At 44.3% G+C, this 17690-nt stretch overlaps 1 protein-coding gene across 14 annotated transcripts in view; it reads right to left on the bottom strand.

The window, feature by feature from the left end:
• The window catches only part of ITSN2 (intersectin 2), a 151144-nt gene that overhangs the window by 12010 nt on the left and 121444 nt on the right, over positions 1–17690 (bottom strand). For 8 of the 14 annotated variants that reach the window (XR_003967941.1, XM_030311539.2, XM_030311536.1 and 5 more), the window contains 4 exons: positions 8356–8477; positions 7922–8053; positions 5025–5131; positions 3986–4169 (listed from right to left, as the gene is read on the bottom strand). Coding sequence is in view for 13 of the 14 variants with exons in the window: in XM_030311539.2 (XP_030167399.1) it covers positions 3986–4169; positions 5025–5131; positions 7922–8053; positions 8356–8477 (545 nt within the window). In the remaining variant the exon portion in view is untranslated. Of the gene's footprint in view, positions 1–2245; positions 3751–3985; positions 4170–5024; positions 5132–7921; positions 8054–8355; positions 8478–17690 lie in introns of those variants that run through there. The other 6 variants (XM_030311549.1, XM_030311541.1, XM_030311542.1 and 3 more) reach the window with 2 other exon arrangements.

The following is a 17690-nucleotide window of genomic DNA, read 5'->3' as shown; positions in this document are numbered from 1 at the left end:
AAGTCTTCATCTTCCTTCATGAAAGCTTCTCTTCCACCTGCATCCCTGAGTTGGTAGCACCATTCTGCACCACCCACCTCCCTGCCACACACCTAGGAGTCACCTTCAACTCTGCCTTCTAAACGGCTCGTGATTTCCCCTGCCTCTGCCTGCCTGCTGTCCCTGCTTTATTAGAAACAATCACTACCATTTATTGAGCACCTATGATGTGCCAGGTAATGAATGCATTAGCCTTTGCTAAGTCCCTTCTGTTCTTTCTTCACTTGGCTAATTCATACTCATTTATGTAGACTCAGATTATGACTCCTCTTGGCCAGGCTCTCCCCCTTCCTTGACACTTTCCCTCATGTTCAGTGACCTTTCTGGAGCCCCTGCAATCATCCGTGGCCACCTTTATCAGGACACCACATCTGGACTGGGGAAGACAGGTAGTGGTACCCCATTTGAGGTGTCTCCATGATCTTGAAGACTGTTATCTCCAGGAGACAAAGGACCACATCTTATTTGCCTCTACTCCTTTTATTAACACAGTACTTGAATAGAGTAGCTAGTACTCTTGGATGACTTTTTTTTTTTTTTTTTGATGACCATTTTTAATAACTGAAAAGCACAGTTACTATAATTTACCTATTTGTTTCCCACTATGGGTTATTAAAACTGCCCCCTCCTTTTGTTTTTGGATATATCTATATATGTTGCTACAGCAAGCATCTTCATGCTTTTTCTGTATTTTCTGAGACTTTTTAAAAAGTAACATTTAGCACACAGATTATTGCTAGATTTTGTTGTTAATGTAATCAACACAATGCCTTTTATTATTAAACTATAAACTTTTTATTTATTCTTTCTACTGTTATAGTTGTGATGGCACTGATACCTTATTTACATTCCTATTGTTATTACTATTTGGAAAATTAAAAAAAAATTACTTAGAAGGTAAGTGTCCAATTTGTCTTTAAAGATTTTATTTTTGGGGCACCTGGGTAGCTCAGTAGGTTAAGCAGCCAACTTCAGCTCAGATCATGATCTTGCAGTCCGTGGGGTCGAGGCCCACATCAGGCTCTGTGCTGACAGCTCAGAGCCTGGAGCTTGCTTCGGATTCTGTGTCTCCCTCTCTCTATGCTGCTCCCCAACTCATGCTCTGTCTCTCTCAAAAATAAACATTTTTTATAAAATGTTTATAAAATAAAAAAAAATTTTTTAAAGATTTTATCTTTAAGTAATCTCTACACTCAACATGGGGCCTAAATTCACAACCCTGATTAAGAGTTGCATGTTCCACTGACTAAGCCAGCCAAGCTCCCCTAAACATCCTATTTTTAATTCTACTATTATTATTATTAATTCATTCATTCATTCATTCATTCATTTTTATTTTAGAAAGAGAGAGAGAGAGAGAGAGCATACAAGTAGGGGAGAGGGACAGAGGGAGAGAGAGAGAATCCTAAGCAGAGCCCCCCTGATGCAGGGCTCGATCCCACGAGCCTGTATCATGACCTAAGCTGAAATCAAGAGTCGGATGCTCAACCAACTGAGCCACCCAGATGCCCCTCTACTATTTTAAAACATTTGCATGCACTCACAATCCTACATTTATCTTATTCTGACCAGTGTTTGTGTCTGTGGTTTTGGTTCCCTTGTATGTTGTCTCTAGTTCACTTATTTTTTTTCTTTGTTAAATGTCTATTTTGAGAGAGAGAGAGAGAGAGAAAACACATGTGGGTGAGAGAGGAAGGGGCAAAAAGAGAGGGAAAGAATCCCAGGCAGATTCCACACTGTCAGCACAGAACTCAACGTGGGGCTCAATCTCATGAACTGTGAGATCATGACCTGAGCCGAAGTCAAGAGTCAGATGCTTAACTGACTGAGCCACCCAGGCGCCCCTCTTCTAGTTCATTTCTAAGCAACCCTGTGCCACCCACCCTTATCACCAATTGAAGAGTCGGTCCTCAGTGCCTTACTTATATTGAATCATTTTTGCATCCCTAAGATCATCATAAGGAAGGTAAATATAATTAGCATTTATTGCTTATTATGTGCTGGTCTCTGTGCTAAAAAGTACTTTAAATTCTTTTTAAAAATGTTTTATTTTTGAGAGAGACAGAGAGTGCACACAGTGAGGGAGGGGCAGAGAGAAAGGGGGACAGAAAATCCAAAGCAGGCTCTGTAATGACAGCAACGAGCCTGATTCGGGGCTCAAACTGATGAACCGTGAGATCATGACCTGAGCCGAACCCAAGAGTTGGATGCTTAGCCGACTGAGACACCTAGCTGCCCCTCATTTTTGTAATTAAATACAAATGTGAAAACAGGCCTTGGAGTCAGGAACTCTTTTGGTTTAAACAATGAATTAGGTGGATTTCTGTTTTTTTTCTATGATCTGTAATAGTTTGTATAGTATGGAATAATCTATTCCGTTATAGTTAGAAAGAATTCACCATCAAGTCCATCAAGTGCACCTAGCTCCTCTTTTGGGGGTAAGCTACTCAGTTTTATCCTTGGCTAATAGTATCTTCAGATTTTCTATTCTTACTGAAGCAGTTTTCAAATTGTAATAGAAAACTACAAATTTTGTCAATGTTTTGACATTTATTAGCACATATTTTTGGCTTATATACTCTTTTACTTTAAGAAATATTTTCATGTCTGTTCCTTTTGTGTTTTTCTGTTTTTCTATTAGATTTACCACAGTTATATTTTATTCTTTTCAACATACCTGTTCTTAGATATATTGATATCATTTGTGCTTTTATCTTTATTACTTACTCCATTTTCTTGTTGGAATTTTTATCCTCTGCCTAAACATCTTATATTTTATGCTTAATTATGTTTCCATTCTTTTTGGATAATGAAGACATTAAAATTATGCATTCTCCCTTAAGGCACTGTGGCTGTATAACAGATCCCGACAGGCACTATTTCAGAAACCAAAAAAAGAAGAAGATATGTAAAAAAGCTAGAAAACAGATTTTACTTTCATTTCCCTTGCCACCGTCACATGTGTAGTAATAGTTTCTGTTACCGAACGACGCCAGGGAGATGTTCTCACACATGACACTCTATGATAACAAGCAGCCATGAGAAGCGTGTGGCTGGATCACTCACAGGGTGCTGTTCATGCGTTATTACACTGTGTTCTCTGAGTGTCGTGCTAGCATTACTTTTCCTTACCAAGTGTTTGGTTTTAGTTTATAACCATGGCATCATGGAACCAATCACGTCCTCCTCCTCTCATTGGTTTCTGGACGCTGTGAGGACATCTCGGTGCACTTTGGAGCACAGGACAGGGTCCCACATGTGCATTTATGAAGCTGCCCTAGTCCTCTCCTATCCTTTCGTCCCACTGTATTCGTCCACTTACATCATGTCATCTTATCTTGCTGCATTTTATATATTTGAGTAGGCTATTTTATACCCTTGGTGGCATAAGACGGATATAGAATAAATACAATTTACAAAATTAATAAAGTGACATTCTGGAAAATTTTGGTGTATAAAATAGCTGATTTAAGTAAATAGGCTTAAATGACACTACTAATAGATGGGCAAAATTATGGCCCCAGTGCCAAGAAACACCAATTCAACACGGAAGGTAACACAAGCACTCAGAAAATTCTCTGCCGTATTGGTGTTTCCTTTGGAAACTGGTGGGATGCCCTTTCCCATGCGGAGTCCTGACTGCGCAGCTGCACATCTCTGTCTCCAGCTCGGAACGGGGCTGGCCTGCTCACGATTCCAGAACGGAGTTACCTTTAAAATTTTTTTTTTTTTCAACGTTTTTTATTTATTTTGGGACAGAGAGAGACAGAGCATGAATGGGGGAGGGGCAGAGAGAGAGGGAGACACAGAATCGGAAACAGGCTCCAGGCTCCGAGCCATCAGCCCAGAGCCTGACGCGGGGCTCGAACTCACGGACCGCGAGATCGTGACCTGGCTGAAGTCGGACGCTTAACCGACTGCGCCACCCAGGCGCCCCCGGAGTTACCTTTAAAAATTCCTTGAAATCCGTGTCTTCATCGGTCTTCTGCTGTAACAGAGCTGCTCCATTAAGCTGACAGCTACAGAACCGGATATAAGCCTGCATGTGGGACAGCTCGGCTGCCAGGATGTCCCCAATCATCTGCACGGGCATCTTCTCTCCCCCGGTCTTCTTCCGTACCCGCAGGGCCCTGCAAACAACACACTCTCACTGTGAATGTGGTTGGTAAATAAAGGATGACTATCACGGGAACAATGGTAATGATCCCTAGTGAGTTACCGACAAACCTGGCACTGTGAGGGAAGAGTCAGGAGGAGGAGGCAGCTTGCGCCTATGTTCTGCTGGCAAGCCAACCTGGGCAAAATGTTGGCAAAGAAGAGTAAGAAAATGAAGTCTATACACTTGGGTGTTTCCAGGTCCTCGGAGTTGTTTTGGATTTCTTCATTTCTTAGCAAAGTTCCTTTAGAAAAATTCTAACTTGTTCTCAGCTGAACCAAGAAGAAAGGAATTTTCTACACTCTGTAGGGAAAAAAGGGAGCAGGAGCCCAGTTGTGGAGGTGGAGGTGAGCACTGTCCCCAGGAGAGCTGCTGAGCTGGGTGCCTCCACGAGGGCGGAGACACAGGACAACTGGGACTGCTGATCCCGCCTGCCAAGGCGTCTGTCCTCACAGGCTTCAGGGATGGGAAATCACCCCAAGGGGACTTAGGAGAATGTCAGACCGGCCAGTAATGTCCAGGCCATGGGCTACAGCTTCTCTCCTACTCTACCCGGTACAGTCAAGTATATTTTGAAACCATATGTTAATATATTGTTTATATTATGATTTCATTTTTTCATTGTTTAATCAAAGTATTTTCTTGGTTATATTTCTCGACTTCAGAAATTATGTATTTTACAGTTACGGGGCATGTTGTAAAATGATAATAAGTAAAAGCTTGAGGGAGAAGACAGTTCAAAGTAACTTTGCTAACTAAATAGCCCTGCAGGGAGTTACGTGTGAAAGTGTCAGTCCTGGGGGCTGGCAGGCCGGTGCACACAACTCACTTGAGTAGCTTTGTGTTAGACATGATGAGTTCTTTCCAGTTTACAAAAATCAAGGCCATTTCTCCTTCACTGAGAAAGCCCGACTCCACCATCCGTTTCTGAAAAACCTAAATTCAAAACATAAAAGAAAAGTTATCTTAGGTGTGCATATACAGTGGTCTAAATCAAACAGTATCTTCATAGAGTGAAACTAATACAATCATGATGTTTTTATTTTTTCGATCATGATGTTTTAAAATAAGCCTACTTAGGATTGCTAAATTTTAAACTGTATAATTTCCCTACTGTAGAAAAACCTAAATTCAAAACCTAAAAGAAAGAAGTTGTCTTAGGTGTGCATATACAGTGGTCTAACTCAAACAGTATCTTCACAGAGTGAAACTAATATGATCATGATGTTTTTGTTTTTTTAAGATCATGATGTTTTTAAATAAGCCTACTTAGGATTGCTAAAATTTAAATTGCATAATTTCCCTACTGTTTGCTATTTGGGTTCTTCTTAGGCTAATTCTCTCTCTCTCTCTCTCTCTCTCTCTCTCTCTCTCTCTGTAGGCTCCACCCCAAAGTGGGGCTTGAACTCACAACTCAGGAGCTGCATGCGCCACTGACTGACCCCAGGTGCCCCTTATTAGGGCTAATTCTAAGGACTGAGTCCAGTAGCCTCATCAATAAGAGGAGAGGCTATCTATCTACAAGAGAGATCAGGAAAGTTAAATAAAACCATGTGCATAAAGCATCTACACCCTGTAAAAGCTGGAGAACTGAGGAAACTGTCACATGGGTGCCTCAGAGGTCGGGAAGCTGTGAGAAGTTCAGCAAAGGAAACAAAAGAAACAGTGACGACTTATACAATGCCCGAGACTGACCACCAAGCAGACATGGATTTCAGAGACTGGCTGACTGAAGGGGAAATGATAATGCCGTACATCTGCACTGTGGAACACTGAAGGATTTACAAAGTGCTGATACGTATATGTGTGCACATGCCTGTGTGTGCATGGGTTCTGAATGAACTTCACAGATGACACAGGTCAAGCTGAATCAGCTATGATTATTCCCGGGGCACTCAGGAATAAAGGCTGGGAGAGTGATCTGCTCAAGGTCACAAACCTAGAACACGGAGGAGCCAGAACCAAAACCCCAGTCTTTTTGGTTAGAAATCCAGGTTTCCATAAAGAACTAGGATTCCTAGGGAATGACTTTAAAAGCCTTAAGGAAACTGTGAAGTTATCTGAGACAACCCTTCTTGTGTGTGATCTTTCCAAGATACACACAACAGGTCAGTCTATTTAAATCGTTCAGTGGCCTGTGATAAGATGCAGGCTCTTTCTTGAGGTTCACCAGGGCTGTGCGACCTGCCCCCTGCCCACCCTCCCAGCTTGGGCCTCAAGAACTTGACACTCCAGCCACCGCAACTGCTTGCAGGATCTTAATTCCCCAGCACAGGCCTTCCTGCTTCCATGTCCTCTTCTGGGCACAGAAAACTCATCCTTGTCCTTCTAGCCTTGGCCAGAGCCTAACTGGGAGGGTCCTTCCCGACTCTCCTTTGTGGCAGAGGGTGGTTATCCCTCTCCCGGCCCCCACCTCAGTGTTCTGCAGCTGTCTGTCTGTCTCTCCACATGACCGTGAACTCCTTGAGGGTAGGAGTTCTCTCTTCTCTCTCTTCTCCAGCACAGTGCTTTCTGCATACGGTAGGTTTTGAATTAATGTTTATTTACTGAGTTGAGTTGAACACAGATTCGAAGAATTCAGATAACAGTGCCATGAACTGGGCATCTCTAAATCTCTATAGTTCCAAAATCAGACTGAAGATGTCAGGACCCTCCCGTGGGAGTGAGCCCTGGAGAGGTGGTGGATCTGCTCTGAGGGGCTCCTGAAGGACAAGGAAGGCATCTGGTGATCTCTTCTTTCATCCACTGCTGAATATATGTTACTTTTTTATTCATTCCATTTACCTGCTCAGGGAGATAAGCAGATGAGGAAGGCGGCTGGGACCTCTGGGAACCTCTGTGGGAATGGCAACGAGAACACCCAGCCTGGGAACAGTGCTTTTGCCCTAAATCCCTGACCCTGACATGACCTCTTGCCCCTCAGGGAAGGTAAGGTGGGCAGAGTGGGAATGACCAAGGCCCAAGTGGTTAAGTGACAAGTCTCAGTGGGGCAAGCATGTGGCCCCGGTCCCCTCTGTGCTGGGGTCAGAAAGGTACTTCCATACCCATTCAGCCTCTCGGGACTGGGATCTGACCAGCAGCAGGGCTGATACTCGTAGGGGTTAGTAATAAAGACGGGCTTTTCTTCTAGGCCGTCTTTCCTGGTCAGAGAAGCGGGGAGATAAACATACATAGTTCATTTAGTACTGACGGGAAGGCCTGCAAAGGGCAGGTGAAGTTTTGGGGATGCAGGATGTGGGGTACACGCCCCTGCTGTCACGAGCTCAGAGCCTTGCGGGGGACTTCTCAACTGAGAGAAGTTAGCAACTGAGACGTGCGGTGCAGTGTCCACGTGAGAACACGTATGCGGGTCTGCAGGTCCCCGCTGGCGTGTCGGGTGGAAACGAATCAGGGGAGGGCCTTGCTGGGGTGCAGATGCAGAAGGATGCTCCGTGCCACTAGCGAGGTCACGGCCAGGCATAACGGTGCACCTGCTGGGCCTGTGTGGGGACACGTGCTCTCTTCAGGTCCCTTGTTTATTTACTGGGTTTCTCATCTGAGGGCCCTGACATACTGAGTGGGAACTAAGTGCCATGGAAACAAGAGTATAAGTATACAGTCTCACTGTGTGTACCCAAACACAAATCCTTTCAGAGTGCTACTCCAACACCTGTTACTGGCCTACAGGTCACTGGCAACATTAATAGGCACAAACAGTAAGGACATCACAACTGGGAAATATTTTACCACGTGGTCCTGTCGGTTTTCCAAAGCGATACAAACGTTAGATGAACACTGCCACTGTTTCACAGTCCCTTTGGAAACATCAAAGTCTATGAACACGGCAGGCGTCAGAAGAGCAGAGCAAACAGGCAAAAACTGAGGGAGATGAAGTTTGCTTCAGTGCCTTCCGACCGGCTCTACCCTCGTCCTTCCCCTTCCTCGATGGGGCCTCTCCCAACATGCAGCTGAGGCGTCTCTTGTTCTCTCCACCCTGAATGGCCTCGTCTGGGGGAAGGAGTGCACTTGAGCTCTTCGGGCACCCTCCCAGAGCCACAAAGCGTTCTGAGGGTGTGAGAGCTCCTGTCACTACTCGCTACTCTACTCGTGAATTCCCACATCAAAGGTGATGCCTGACTCTGAGGCCAAGGCCCGCCCCCCTCCGTGGGCACAGCCCTCACCTCCACGACGAGCTGAAGGTCGTCCACGTACCGCTCTTCGGTCTGAATCAGCTCGTGAATATAGCCCTGCCTCTTCCTCTCAACTGGCTGCATGGTGTCCAGGCTTTGGAGATCAGCACACCCTGCGGAAAGACAGGGTAGAGTTTCAAAACAGTATCTGAGTCTTCTTGGTAGGGAACAGACATTTGCCAGATGTGCTGGGTTTGCAAATGGTGCCTCGAAAAAGCCACGCACGGCTTTTCCAACTCGTGCAGAGCCTCGCACCTGCGGAAAGCCGGCCTGACCACCTGCCGCTCAACCAGAGCAGCAAATTGGCACCGCCTGTAACATCTCAACATGGTCCTGACTTCTTTCCCAAATGAATGACCGATTTAGGACTTTTTAGAAATGGCCTCAGAGAGTTCAGAACTGTGATGAACTTGTGAACATCTATGCGGTCCTCATCACGTCAGGCCATTTTCAAAGATATTGAAATGATTCAATGAATCATATGCTTAAGACCAGCGTTTTCCAAATTGCAGGCTATGAGCTATCGGTGGGTCCTGATGTTCATTTCGTTTTTAAAAGTGTGGGTCAGGCCTAGCATTGAGACAAACACACAAATAAACACAAATTACCTTGTGCACAGCTCTCATAAGCACTGAAAGTGAACACTTTTAGTTAGGTATGAATGTGGGGATGCAGAATATATTTCCCACTGTGAGCTACTGTTAGAAAAATGAGACACATTTGTTTTCTCAAAATGCAGTGTTAAGGTTAGGAAACCTGAAATTCCCAGGATCCAGCAGTTCCCAACAAGACCACTGCCTTAACTCACCAGAACAGAGAAGTGGTTTTGGGACACCACAGACGTTAAGTGAGACTTTGAGGGAAGTCCCTAGCAGCCTTGCATCAGGGTGGGCGGCACTGCATTCACTTCGGGTCAATGTACAGGCACATGGGAGCCGAACTGAATGTCAGGACTGCGAAGTAACATAATTCCAGAATCGCTTTGTAAGAAGCTGAGGGCTTGCTTCTTTGCACAGCGGGAGGGGAAATATCTCAGGTAGCCCCTCCTCCGGCAAAAAGAAAAAGCAGGTAGGCACCTAGCAAGCTACAAATGAGGGAGAGAGAAAGCCCAGCGAGGCGTGGATGACCCTGAGGCAGCAGGTGTCAGGTGAACCTGGCCCCAGCCTTCGTAGGCAGGGCAGGGTCGGCACAGACACAGAGGCACCTCGCTGGCAACACAGAAACAAAGCCACAGAGGCCGAGAATGCAAGGAGCAGACTGGGTATTTCAAGGGGGTTTACCTTTGAATTTGTTTTTTCATTTTTTTTAATGTTTATTTATTTTTGAGAGAGAAAAAGAGAGAGAGAGAGAGGCAAAGAATGTGAGTGGGGAGGGCAGAGAGCGAGACAGAGGATCCGAAGCAGACTCGGAGCTCGAACCCGTGAGCCGTGAGATCGTGACCTGAGCTGAAGTCGGACGCTCGACCGACTGAGCCACCCAGGCGCCCCCCCCTCTGCTTACCTTTGAGTTTTTATGTGTTTTGTATAGATTTGGACTAAGACTTCTCATGAAGACGACTGGTCTATTTTCTGTGCATGTTGCCAACAGCTTAAAAAAATTATTCTCACAGTAAAACAAAAATAGAACAAGGCAAGAAGACGTTATGGTGCCACTGTCATGTTCAAAATTATCGAGCTTTTCTGGGGATTGTATTTTATTCTGTTCTGCGGGAGAGCACTGCAGGAAAGCTAAGTGTTCTGAGCCCAGGCGGCTAATATAGACACCTGTCTGACTAGGTTGTGTGTAGCCAGGAGGCTGGAGGCAATGGCTGGGCACCTAGTGGCAAGTGGCTCTCATGATGTGAGCCGGGGTCACCGGGCAGAGGAACGAGCGGACTCTGATGGAAGCCATCGGCGCAGTTTCTAAGGTTACCCCACCCTCACACTAGGCACTAGGGTTCTACAAATTCCAGTCACTGACATTCTGCCACATCCACATTCTGTCTCTACTTTTATGTCATACTTTTTAATAAATTTACTCATGTTTGAGTTACATATTTGGGCAACCATGGGTTTTATGTACTGGTTACGTGTCTTCTAATACTCACTAAAATAAATATAACCATTAGAAAAAAATAAGTCTCCGAAGGTACTATTTTGTGTGCCATCACGTAGTATATCACAGGGATAGGTCCATCGCACTTGGGGAAACACTGATTTACATTAAAACCCACAAGCATCGGCCTCTCTAACTGTTCTGTACCTCGGAATAATAGGAAAAGTCCCAGATATTTTATCATTTCTAAGGTGAGAACATGCATGACATTAGCTCCATCAGGGTGGATGTGAGGACAATCCTTATACTCCACCTCTGACCGACCCCTTTGCATTTCATTACAGTGGTTCTTAAACTTCTGTTCTCTTCAAGTTTTCAACGTGACCCTGATTCTCACTTTCAGATGTTCTTACCTCTTATGTCAGGGAAAAGAAAGAAAGGTGGTGGCCCTTTTACTTCCTGCCTTTCATCTCCCTGCTCACTCATCCCTGTACTTCCTTCCTGTGTCAGGGGATGAGGAAATCCTATTTCTTCCTGAAACCAGCATCCTTAACTGACCCTTTCCTTTTGACCCCTTGCCATCCTCCCCACACTGTACAACATGGTAGCCATTAGCAACACGTGGCTATTGAGCATTTGAACTGTGGTGGCCGCTCCAAACAGAGAAGTGCTCTAAGTGTAAACTACGCACCAGATCTCAAAGACCTAATATAAAAAAACCCAGAATGTAAAATAATGCACTAAAAATTCTTACGTTGATTACATATTAAATGGTAGTATTTTGCATAACGGTGAGCTGACCCAAAGAATTATTCAAGTTTTAATTTCATGTTTTACTTTTTAAAATGTGGCCTTTGGGAAATCTTAGATTCCATCTGGGCTGCATTTGGGACTTTCATTCCATTTCTACTGAACAGCTCAAGCCAGCCACTGATTTTTTATTACGTTCCTTCCCGAACAATGTTTTAGTGGCTTCTGCTATTTGCAGAATGAAGTCCTGGCTCAGCAGCACAGGGCTCCAGAGTCTCCATAATCCACCCACGGCCTCCATTTGCAGCCTCACCTCTGACCTTGCAGCCCACCTTTCGGCCACCCTGGCCCGGGTTCAGTCCTCAAGAGGTGCTGGACACGCTGTGCACACTGTCCGTGGCCTGCTTCTCCACACACAGCCATCTTACCCTTCGAGGTGCAGCTCACACGATCCTACTTGGGGGAAACCTTCCTATGCCCTGTCCCACTTACCCCCAGACCGCCTCTCTTTTGTGTTTCTGGGGTAGTCCGCGTCTGTATTTAACACTTCCCACGCGGTCACCTGCATCGTAGTTCATCTCTGTAGTGTTAGTATGGCTGTTGCTCCCACTGGAGGTCAGCGGCTGTGTCTCACACAGTTCTACATCAGACTCAGCACAGTGTTTTGACCACGGGAGCCAGGAAATATTTGCCAAATGGTGGACTACCGGGTTGGTCCCAGACCTGTTTGTCACCTCTCCTCTGCTCTGGACTGCAGGGAGGTCAACCCCACAGCCTGCTTATGTAAGCTCCTACTTCACTTGGCCTCTGCCCACGTTTGGCCGATGAGAGGAGGCTCTGGCAGGAGCCTGAAGACTACAGGGAAAACGGGGAAAACACTCCTTCTGCCAGAAAAGAGAGGACAGGAGACCTTTTAGTCTCCGCTGGGCAGAGAACATTAGAATTGCTGGGCTCGCGTCTCATAAATTTGGAATTCAAGGATTCTACAACTGATGGATTAACAGAAAAGTTGGTCCCTGGTTGGTGATACCCTTAGGGTGCTTGGCCAAAGAAAATGTACAACTGTCCAGAGGGTCTCCCTCACAACCTTGGTGCCACAGGATTTCCACGTAAAAGCCAAGTGTCACTAAAGATGAGCTCAACATAAAAAATTACAAGAAATAAGGAGTGATCCACCATAAATAAAAAATGATGATTAGAAAGGACCCCAAGAGGGGCACCCGGTTGGCTCGCTTGGCAGAGCATGTGACTTTTGATCTCAGGGTTGTGAGTTTGAGCCCCACATTGGATATAGAGATGACTTAAAATCTTGAAAAAAAAAAAAAAAAAAACAAAAAGCAAAAAAAACAACAACCCAAGAACATAAGGTAACAGAACAAAATCTAAAAAAAAAAAAAAAAAAAGTAAAAATATGTCTATTTAAAAAATAACTCAAGACATATGAAGGGTTGAAACCACAGAGTCTATAAAAAAGAATAGGCAGATTTGAAAAAGAAACTAGGGGCGCCTGGGTGGCTTGGTTGGTTGAGCGTCTGACTTCGGTTCAGGTCATGATCTCACGGTCCGTGAGTTTGAGCCCCACATCGGGCTCTGTGCTAGCAGCTCAGAGCCTGGAGCCTGTTTTGGATTCTGTGTCTCCCTCTCTCTCTGACCCTCCCCCCGTTCATGCTCTGTCTCTCTCTGTCTCAAAAATAAATAAACGTTAAAAAAAATTTTGAAAAAGAAACTATTAAAAATGGCAAATCTTATGGAAATAATAACACATAGCTGTTCAAACATATCTGAGGAAAGGATTAGTAAATCTGAAGACAGATATGTAGAAATTAATGCAGCCTACGGGCGCCTGGGTAGCTCAGTCAGTTAAGCATCTGACTTCGGCTCAGGTCATGATCTTGCCGTTTGTGGATTCGAGCCCCGTGCCGGGCTCTGTGCTGACAGCTCAGAGCCTGGAGCCTGCTTCAGATTCTGTGTCTCCCTCTCTCTCTACTCCTCCCCCACTCACACTCTCTCTCTCTCTTAAAAAAAAAAAAAAAAAAAAGAATGCAGCTTAGAAAGACAAAAAGATGGAAAACATAAAATGGAGATTAGGAGAATAGAGGACAGAATGACAATGTCCAACATACATCTAATGGGAGTCCAGGAGGGGAGAACAGAAAAAATGGAGAGAAGTAATATAGAGATTATAATGGTTGAGATTGCCTAGAACTGATGAAAGATAGACCTCCACATACTCAGAAAGAAAAATGATTCCTGATTAGGGAAAAAAATAAAAATAAATCCATACCTAAACTGCAAAACACCAAGGAGAAAAAAAAAAATGATTAGAACAGTTAGAAAGAGGGGTGCCTGGGTAGCTCAGTCAGTTAAGTGTCCAACTCTTGATTTGGGCTCAGGTCATGATCTCAAGGTTCTGTGGGATCGAGCCCTGTGTCAGGTTTTGTGCTGGCAGCATGGAGCCTGCTTGGGATTCTCTCTTTCCTTCTCTCTCTGACTTGCTTGCCTGCACTCTCTCTCTCCCAAAATAAATAAATTAAAAAAAAAAAGAGAAATAAAAAGCAGAATAACTACACAGGAAGGGCAATCAGACTGACTGTACACATCTCCACACAACAACAGGGGGTACTGAGCAAAAATAACTGTCAAATCAGAATTCTAATTATACTACCTTTTGTGGGTAAGGAAGACAAAGGCATTTTTAGGCAAAGTTTGAAAGCATTTACTACTAATAGGTTGACTAAAGGAACTATAAAGAGGTGTGTTTTTGGAAGAAGAAAATTGAATAAGAAGGAAAAAAGAGTAAGGAGTGGTGGAGAGGAAGGAAGGAAGGAAGCAAGGAAGGAAGGAAGCAAGGAAGGAAGGAAGGAAGGAAGGAAGGAAGGGACAGAGGACAGGAAGGAAGAAGAGAGGGAGGGAGGGAAGGGTGAGTGAAAATACTAGTAAATATGTGAAGACTCAAAATAATCATTGATGATCTAAAATAACAATATACCCAATAGTGGGTATATATTCAAGATGGGGGGGGGTGTCTGGATGGCTCAGTCGGTTGAGTATCCGACTCTTGATCTCTGGGTTGTGAGTTCAAGCCCTGCTTTGGGCTCCACACTGGACATGGAGCTTACTTAAAAAAGAGTATAAATTCAAGGTGGATTTTAAATTTACCTAAAACTAACTTTTTTAACACAAAAAAGCAGTAACATGAGAAATAGGGGAGAATCCTTACAGATAAAGCATCCCACCTGCACTGATTAGAAGAAGTAAGATAAATATGAAATTTAGACTTTGTGGAGACAAACACATATGTTAGAAATGCAAAGGTAACTACTCAAAGAATAGACATTGAAACCATAACTTCCAAACCAGTAAAGGGAAAGAAAGGAAGTACATTTGATCAAAGCAATAGATGTATAGGCAGAACAACAATAAGAAAAAAATTCATGGTAAATAAAGAATATATAATAAGATAGCTATAAATAGGAGTATTCCATTATTCCAATAAGCGTAAATTGCTTAAATCTGTCAGTTAAAATAAAACTCTAGATTGGATTTTAAAATTCAGCTAGATGTTGGGGAAGATGGCAGAGTAGGAGGATCCTACTCACCCCGCCCCACATAAACAACTAGATAACACCCATCTCAGTGTGAATAACCCAGAAAACAACAGGAAGACTGGCAGAACAGAGTCTCCATAGCAAAATATAGAGAAGAAGCCACACTGAAAAGAGCTGCAAGGGCAGAGACTTGGTTGGGAGCCAAAACTGACCCACAGGACTGTCCTTGGGAGGTAGGGATGCTGTGGGCAAAGAGAAGGGCCAGAAGCAAACTCCACCCCAGGCATCCCAGGCACAGGGGACCCTCCCTCGGAGGATGAATCCCCATAAAATTGGGTTTTGAAAACCAGAGGGGATGAAGTTTGAGAGTTCTTACAATCAGTGGGGCTTAACACTTGGAACTGTAAAAATCAGCGGGCATGGCTCTGAGGGAGCCAGAGGGTGATAGGAAACTGAGTCCCCACGCTTATAGAGACAGCACAACAAACAGCCCCACTGAGAAACAGCATAGAAACAGCAGTTTGAAAAACTCCTGGAATATATAGGAAGGAGATTTATTTACTAATTTCAGAATGTGTGTTGGAGGGACAGGGATCTTTGGGAGACTTCTCCAAGGGCAAAGGAGCCGGTGGGACCATTTCTCTCCATTGCCCCCCAAGCCTGGATACACGAACACCTGTGGGAATCAGCACATTGAAAATATTCTCCATCTAGCTTACCAACACCAGGGGCCCACCCTTGTGTTCTCCTGTGGACCCACCCCTCAGGTTGACCCTGGCCTCAATAGGAATCCATCCAAAGTGGTGCCCAAACACGGTAGTGTGCAAGCAGCCCCAAGAAGGGTCAGCACCACCCCAAAGTGATTCCTGCCCCAGGGAGAGGGGAAGAAAACCACACATACCAGTTCCATTTCGGCCCCAGCAGTGGGCTGGGGGCAGAAATCTGGTCTGACTACAGGCCCCGCCCACCAGTGAAAGCTTCTTGGGGGACAACACAGGGAGAAAGCCCTACAGTACAGTGCTTCGCAGCTCTGGCAAATGACTGGTCTGACTCAACTTAAGCCCAAGATGGCCTCAGACTGGCCCACTAACAACACAGGGGCCAAACCCTGTCCACAACAGATAGAGCTACTGTAGATGACTGGAGTGAAGGCAAACACAGCTCAGCCACAACAGCAGGGCACATACAACACACACAGGAGACATCCCTGAAGTGCCAGGTTCTAGTGAACAGGGGACATTGTGCTGTAGAGCACTACAGGACTTCATCTTCATAAGGCCACTACTTTCAAGAGCAGGAGACATAGTTGACCTTAACACATAGAAACAGACACACAGAGTCAGACAAAATAAGGAGACAGAAGACTATGTACCAGACGAAAGAACAGGACAAACTCACAGCAAGAGAACTAAACAAACCAGGGATGAGTAATATGCCTGATAAAGAATTTAAAGTAATGGTCATAAAGAGACTCAATGGACTTGAGAAAAGAGTCAAGGACCTCAATGAGACCCTCAACAAAGAGAGAAAACACAAAAAAAGAACCAATGAGAGATGGAGAACTTAATAGCTGAAATTAAAAATATACTAGAAGTGGGGCGGGGGGTGCCTGGGTGGCTCAGTTGGTTAAAACATCTGACTCTTGCTTTTGGTTGGTCATACTCTCACGGCTCATGAGTTTGAGCCCCGTATTGGGCTCTGTGCTGACAGTGTGGGGCTTGCTTGAGATTCTCTGTGTCTCTCTCTGCCTCTCCCCGGCTTGCATGTGCACTCTCTCTCTCTCTCTCTCTCTCTCTCTCTCTCTCTCAAAATAAATAAATAAATTTAAAAACAAAAACAAAATACACTAGAGGGAATAAAAAGTAGACCAGAGGAAGCATGACCTGGAGGACAGAGTAATGGAAAGCATTATCACTGAACAAGAGAAAGAAAAAACAGTAATAAAAAATAAGAATAGAAGGGAACTCAGTGACACCATCAGGTGTGATAACATTTACATTATAGGGATCCCAAGAGGAAAAAAGAGAGAAAAGGGGACAGAAAATTTATCTGAGGAAATAATAGCTAAAAACTTCATGAATCTGGGGAAGGAAACAGAAATCCAGATTCCAGAGGCAGAAAGACTCCAACAAAATCAACTCAAAGAGGTCCACACCAAGACATAATAATTAAAATGGTAAAAAACAGTGATAAAGAGAGAATTTTATAGGGCACCTGGGTGGGTCAGTTGGTTAAGCATCCGACTTTGGCTCAGGTCATGATCTCATCATTCGTGGGTTTGAGCCCCATGTCAGGCTGTGTGCTGACAGCTCAGAGCCTGGAGACTGCTTCAGATTCTGTGTCCAGCCCCCCCCCCCCCAACTCTCTGCTCCTTCCCCACTTGTGCACTCTCTCTCTCAAAAATAAACATTGAAAAATTTTTTTTAAAAATTAAAAAATTTGAAAGCAGCAAGAGAAAAGAAAATAGTTACATACAAAGGAAACCCCATAAGACTATCAGCCTATTTTTCAGCAAGAACTTTGCAGGCCAAAGGGAGTGGCATGACATATTCAAAGTGCTGAAAAAAAACCAAACCCTGCAACCAAGACTACTCTATCCAGCCAGGCTATCATTTCGAATAGAAGGAGAGATAAAGAGTTTCCCAGACAAACAAAAGTTAAAGGAATTCATGACTACTAAACCCGCCTTACAAGAAATGTTAAAGGGGACTCTCTTGAGTGTAAAGGAAAGACCATAAGCAGGAGGAAGAAAAGTAGGAAGCACAAAAGGAGTAAAATTAAGTATATCTATAAAAACAAAAATCAGTCAAGGGATTCCCCAAATAAAAGGATGTAAAGTATGACACCATATACCTAAAATGTGGGAGGAAAGGGGTAAAAATGTGGTGATTTTTTTTTTATTTTTATTTGTTTTTTGAGAGAGAGATAGAGTGCAAGCAGGGGAGGGGCAGAGAGTGGGAGATAGAAACCCAAGCAGACTCCACACTGTTGGTG

This window comes from Lynx canadensis, chromosome A3 (assembly GCF_007474595.2).
Source record: "Lynx canadensis isolate LIC74 chromosome A3, mLynCan4.pri.v2, whole genome shotgun sequence".
Taxonomy (NCBI): Eukaryota; Metazoa; Chordata; class Mammalia; order Carnivora; family Felidae; genus Lynx; species Lynx canadensis.
The sequence above is the reverse complement of the archived record's forward strand: the minus strand, read 5'-3'. Positions and strand labels throughout refer to the sequence as shown.